The 4,847-nt window shown below is 35.5% G+C and overlaps 1 protein-coding gene across 2 annotated transcripts; it reads right to left on the reverse strand.

Annotated features, from left to right (window-relative positions):
• On the reverse strand, positions 7-3,551 carry LOC109229203 (scarecrow-like transcription factor PAT1). Of its 2 annotated transcripts, none has more exons than XM_019394553.1 (2): positions 3,468-3,551; positions 7-1,848 (listed from the first exon to the last, which is right to left on the reverse strand). In XM_019394553.1, the coding sequence occupies exon 2, from the start codon at positions 1,624-1,626 to the stop codon at positions 61-63; it is 1,566 nt and encodes a 521-aa protein (XP_019250098.1). In that variant the 5' UTR covers positions 1,627-1,848; positions 3,468-3,551; the 3' UTR covers positions 7-60. The 2 variants fall into 2 exon arrangements, with proteins under 2 accessions (XP_019250098.1, XP_019250099.1); XM_019394554.1 differs by lacking the exon at positions 3,468-3,551 and adding an exon at positions 3,229-3,436.

The raw sequence follows: 4,847 nt of genomic DNA on the forward strand, positions 1-4,847 counted from the left end.
ACCAAAGAGAACAGTTCTTGCTTCCAGTTTTTTGTTTTACATCTTAAGAAAGAACATTTCTTATTTCCAGGCACAAGAAGCAACCAAATCTCTATTCATCCAACCAAGATAAAGAGCCCCATCTCTTTCTTCAAGCCTATACTTATCAGAGTAGCTTTCTAGCAATCTCTTTATTGTAGCATTCACTAATGAACTCAATGGATATGGGCTAAAACCAGCCATTCTAAACCGCGACTTCCACTTACCAAGAAGTTCATGTCGCTCTACCCTTTCAATTCCCTCACACGCTATAATGTTAACAACATCCCTTGCTAAACAATGCTGCTCAACGTTGATGCGCTCCTTGTGTCCCCTTGGTAGAGTCATATCGATTGACTCGAACATGCCTGTATAATAATCCAAGGTTTCAAGGAACCGAGGGAAGAATGCAGCGGTGTTTGTATTAGATTCTTGCTCAACAAGCGTAACCACCTTGGGGTTCAGGTTTTTGACCATCCGTAATAATCTATCCCGGTGATTTTCAGTGCTCACACTTTCATCTGGCATGTGATGTAACGTAAAAGCAAAATTTACAGCCAGTGCTTCGCCAGGTTGAATTCCAAGGTTTTCAACTTGAACATCAGAACCAGAAATGGCAGCAGCATGAAACTCGAAAGGCACCTTGAAAGCCTTAGCGAGTTTAGACAGCCTCTGCCCCACAATATTAAGCCCTCCTCCACGAGCGTAAGCTGAGGTGGAATCGTCGATGCCTGTTACACGTATATGTGGGGGTCCACCAGGCCGAGCTGCAAAAGCTTGGATTAGAGTCACCCACTGGCTCCCTTGAGCGATCTGGAAATCGATGATATGAACTCTATTTTCATCCTTCATTGCTTCTGCAATGGCGCCATTAGCTGACATGTATCCGAATTTGAAGTAAGGGCAAATCTCATACAGCATGTGCATATAAGACAACAGTTCAAAACTTGCGGGTTCTTTGCATCTCAAGGATTTGCATATAGAACTTCCTGATGCGGCCAACCTCGCAACAAGACCTTCCAAGATGTATGCTCCCAGTCTCTGAATTGGTTCCCCCGACACTGATACCATTTGACGCAACTCAGATATTAACACTTGTGCTGTTAGTAAATCACCGTCAGACACTGCTTTTGCACAAGCAATAAGGACATGTTTCAAATCCCGTCTAGGCATGGCCTCCATCATTTGCCTCCAGCTATTAATTTCTGTGGAGGCTATACTGCTCGGCAAGGAATTATCGTAACTCTCCAGAAAGTCTGAATCAGGTCCCAGCATTACGGTTTCCAATTCCTTTAGCTTGTGCATGAAATCATTCGCACCATCTGTAATGCAAGATCCGCTAGTGGGGGAGCCATAGTTAGTCGTCTCAGAGGATTGGCGAACATCTGATAGGTATGGCTGAGATTCTTGATGGCAAATGGAACTTCCGTTTGATGAGAAACTAGCAGTTGACGGTGAGTGATAAACTCCATGGCTACCATTAATGTAGCTCAAATGGTTGTCTAAAGTTTGAAACTGAGGGAGACAGTAAGCCTCTGCCCTTTGCACAGGTTGATAGTAAAGAGTATTAGACATGGGTGATCTTCTGAGTCGTTGTGATGCTTGCATTGGAAAGGTTGTTTCTGCCTCGTCTATATACGACTACACAGTCTGGTATCTAGCTCTTCAGAGTGCACGGTTATTGGAACACCACGAAAATTAATGTAGACGGCATCAAGGATTATTCAAGTGACAAGGTTTTCCTTGCTTCCACAGTGGAGTGCTTTTAAGCCGAGCAGCACTCAAAAGTTGAAAAAGACGGGACGATCTCTAGTAGCAAAACATGACAACCTACACAATAAATGTACAGTGTTTTCCAAATGAAGTCAGATTAAGGGACTAACAAGCGCATAACAGTCAAGGTATTGCAGCCAGTTAACAACTCAAAGTGTTATGCCAATACTTCTACTATGTAACATTGTGTGAGATTACAAGTAGCAGTTACGCCATACACTATATATCTGTGTTCAGAACCAATCTTAAATTTGCATGCTACTATTTCAGAGCATTGAAAATTCATGTCTATGAAATAGCAGATAAAAAAAGGCAGCCCATTGCACTAAGCTCTCGCTATACGCGGTGTCTTAGGGCAAAGGAAAACCGTTTCAAGGAAATTTGACCCCAAAAAAAGGAACATGAATGCTAGCAGAAGCAATTACACATCAATAAGAAACCATGAATCTGCATTATCAAACTAAGCTGGTCAGAGTATACTACTCAACACACATACAACTTCTTTAGGTTGTCTTACTTCATCTACTTTATATTGTACTTTCATAGATACTCTTGAACTATGTATACTACTGAAACTTAAAAAAATATATATACATATATAAACTGAACTCGCACTCATCGATACAAAAAGATCAACGACCAATGTACTCAGTGACTTATATCTTCAGAAGAATTATCTAATGTTAAAACGTTCATGAAATTTAAGCTTAGTCCACTCGACAAAGTCTTATCATTGATCTACTAACCTTGAAAGCACAAAACAAGTTACACCATCAGTCCTTTGCAAAGATTCACTATATTCTCACCAGCAAAAAGGAAGGATCTGATAATTTTTCTTTAGTAAAGTAAAAAGGAAACTTTTCACGGATCGAAACAAATGATTTTAGTCAAGAACTAAACTACTGTTATTGAAAAGTAAGAAGGGGGAAAAACGAAAAGAAGAAGCGATGGTTTTGAAACAAAATCTAGAACTTCTCTTATTGATGGTCTTTATAAAAAAGAAAATCTTTTCTTATCAAATAAAGATAAAGTACACTGAACTTAGCAAGAAAGCTCAAAGATACAGACAATGTCAACAGTGGAATAAGACACGCTAAATTTTATTACACAAAACATATTCATTCATTCCTCAGAGGCAAAGTTAATTCATGAGCAGAATATGAACCAGATAAAATGGACCATGTATACACAGCCTTTTAATTATTTCTTCACAAAAAATGAGTTTAATTACTTTCCTTAATCAGTTACCATCAATTCAACTAAACATTAAAACTAGCTTCAAATTGAATGCATAAGCTGCCATAAATTTCAAAAACAACAGAATAAACTAACTTTTTCCCATTCTTGATTGAACCCGAGCTTCATTTTCTCACGAATCCACAATACTAAGAAAAAAAGAAGAATAGAAAGAACAAATTATGAGTATAAAAATCCTACCTTTAGCAGATCTATCAAGAAAAATAGCCAATTTAACATAAAGTTTAGATTTTTCCTTGATAATTTCTCCAAATTGAAGCAAAAATCCCAGAAATATTTCAACTTTATCTAATTGAAAAAATAAAAGAAGTGAAATGGGATGACAGAGTAAAGAAGCTTAGAAGCAAGCAGAAAGAATATAATTTAAGGAATACAAGTGAAGTTTGATAGTATTATGATTCATCAGTTGGCATACCAACCTTAAACTGAAGACTCCCAACTTTTGTTTTTTCTTTTTTTAATTCCTTTGTTTCTTTATTACTACAACTCAAACAACAGTATTTATGCAAAATGAGAGAAAAGCAGAGGAAATAAAAAGATTAAGTTAATTAATAAAGCCCTCAGAGTTACTAAAATTACAAGAATGCCACTATAGTTTTATTATTAATTGATCTAGCTTGAGGGCCTAAATTGCACTTTAATCAACAGTTAGGGGCCATAGGCAAGTGCAAGTTGGATTTCCAAATCGAGGGTAAAATTGCTATTGAGTTAATGTATTTATATGAATTATTACATTTTTTATTTAAGTAATTATATTTGACTCTAAAAGTAATGAGTGCTCAAGTACCCATAACCCATAGAGTAGTTCCGCTATGGGGTATCACTAATAGGATATTTTGGATTCGAGCTTTTAAAATAGAGAAATTTATGGTAGAGAGTAATTCTTGCACTACAAGAGAACTCAACTCTACGCGAAGTGAATCTGAATTGATCGAGCTAGTAAAAAAGAACTCTTTGATTGGTTGTAAAAGAAAATGCACAATGGTTAGACAATGTTCTATAGAGTGAGTTACGTAGACATTTGGACATGAAAATTGTAATTCTGAAAAAAGTAGTATTTAGAGTTAAGTTAAAAAAATAATATTTGAAATTTAAAATTATGTATGGACATGCATTTCACTTGAAAAAATATTGCAGATCATCCCTTGGGGTTAGTTCATTCTCTTGGTTAGTTGATCTTTCGCTTAGTTTATTCCATTTACTGCCCCTCTTTTGCTTGATGTTTTTTGTGTGCGGAGAAAAAATATTTTTTGAAAATTTTGAAAAAGTGGTCTTTTGAAATTTTCATTCTCGAAATTATTTCAAAAACTTGTAAAATTTCATGGATAAATACATTTTTGAATTATGGACATTAGATTTGAAATAATACGTACATAAGATATCTTAATAATACTATTTTTTAATTTAAATTATAAATAAACATTAGATATCATTTCCTCGAAGAAAAGACCGTAGAAGACGAGACAGAAAAATGTAAGTTGATTTGAAGTTGCCCTTAAATTAAATGACTATACCATGGTCTTTTTTTTTTTTTTGGGTCAAAACTATACCATGGTCTTAATTGATAGAGATATGAGATCGAAATTTTGAAATGACTTGATCAACTCCAACGATTCCTTCAATATTAATTTCTCACCAAAAATACTACATTCTTATTCATGGTCAAGGCTCAAGACAATATACCAACTTCAGAAGTGCCCACTCCAGACGTTAAAAAAGGAAAATGAGACATTTTTAATGCTTTTTTTTATTTATCATTTAGTCTTTCTTTTTTATTGAAAAAAGGTTTTTTTTTTTTT

This window comes from Nicotiana attenuata, chromosome 7, assembly GCF_001879085.1.
Source record: "Nicotiana attenuata strain UT chromosome 7, NIATTr2, whole genome shotgun sequence".
NCBI lineage: Eukaryota > Viridiplantae > Streptophyta > Magnoliopsida > Solanales > Solanaceae > Nicotiana > Nicotiana attenuata.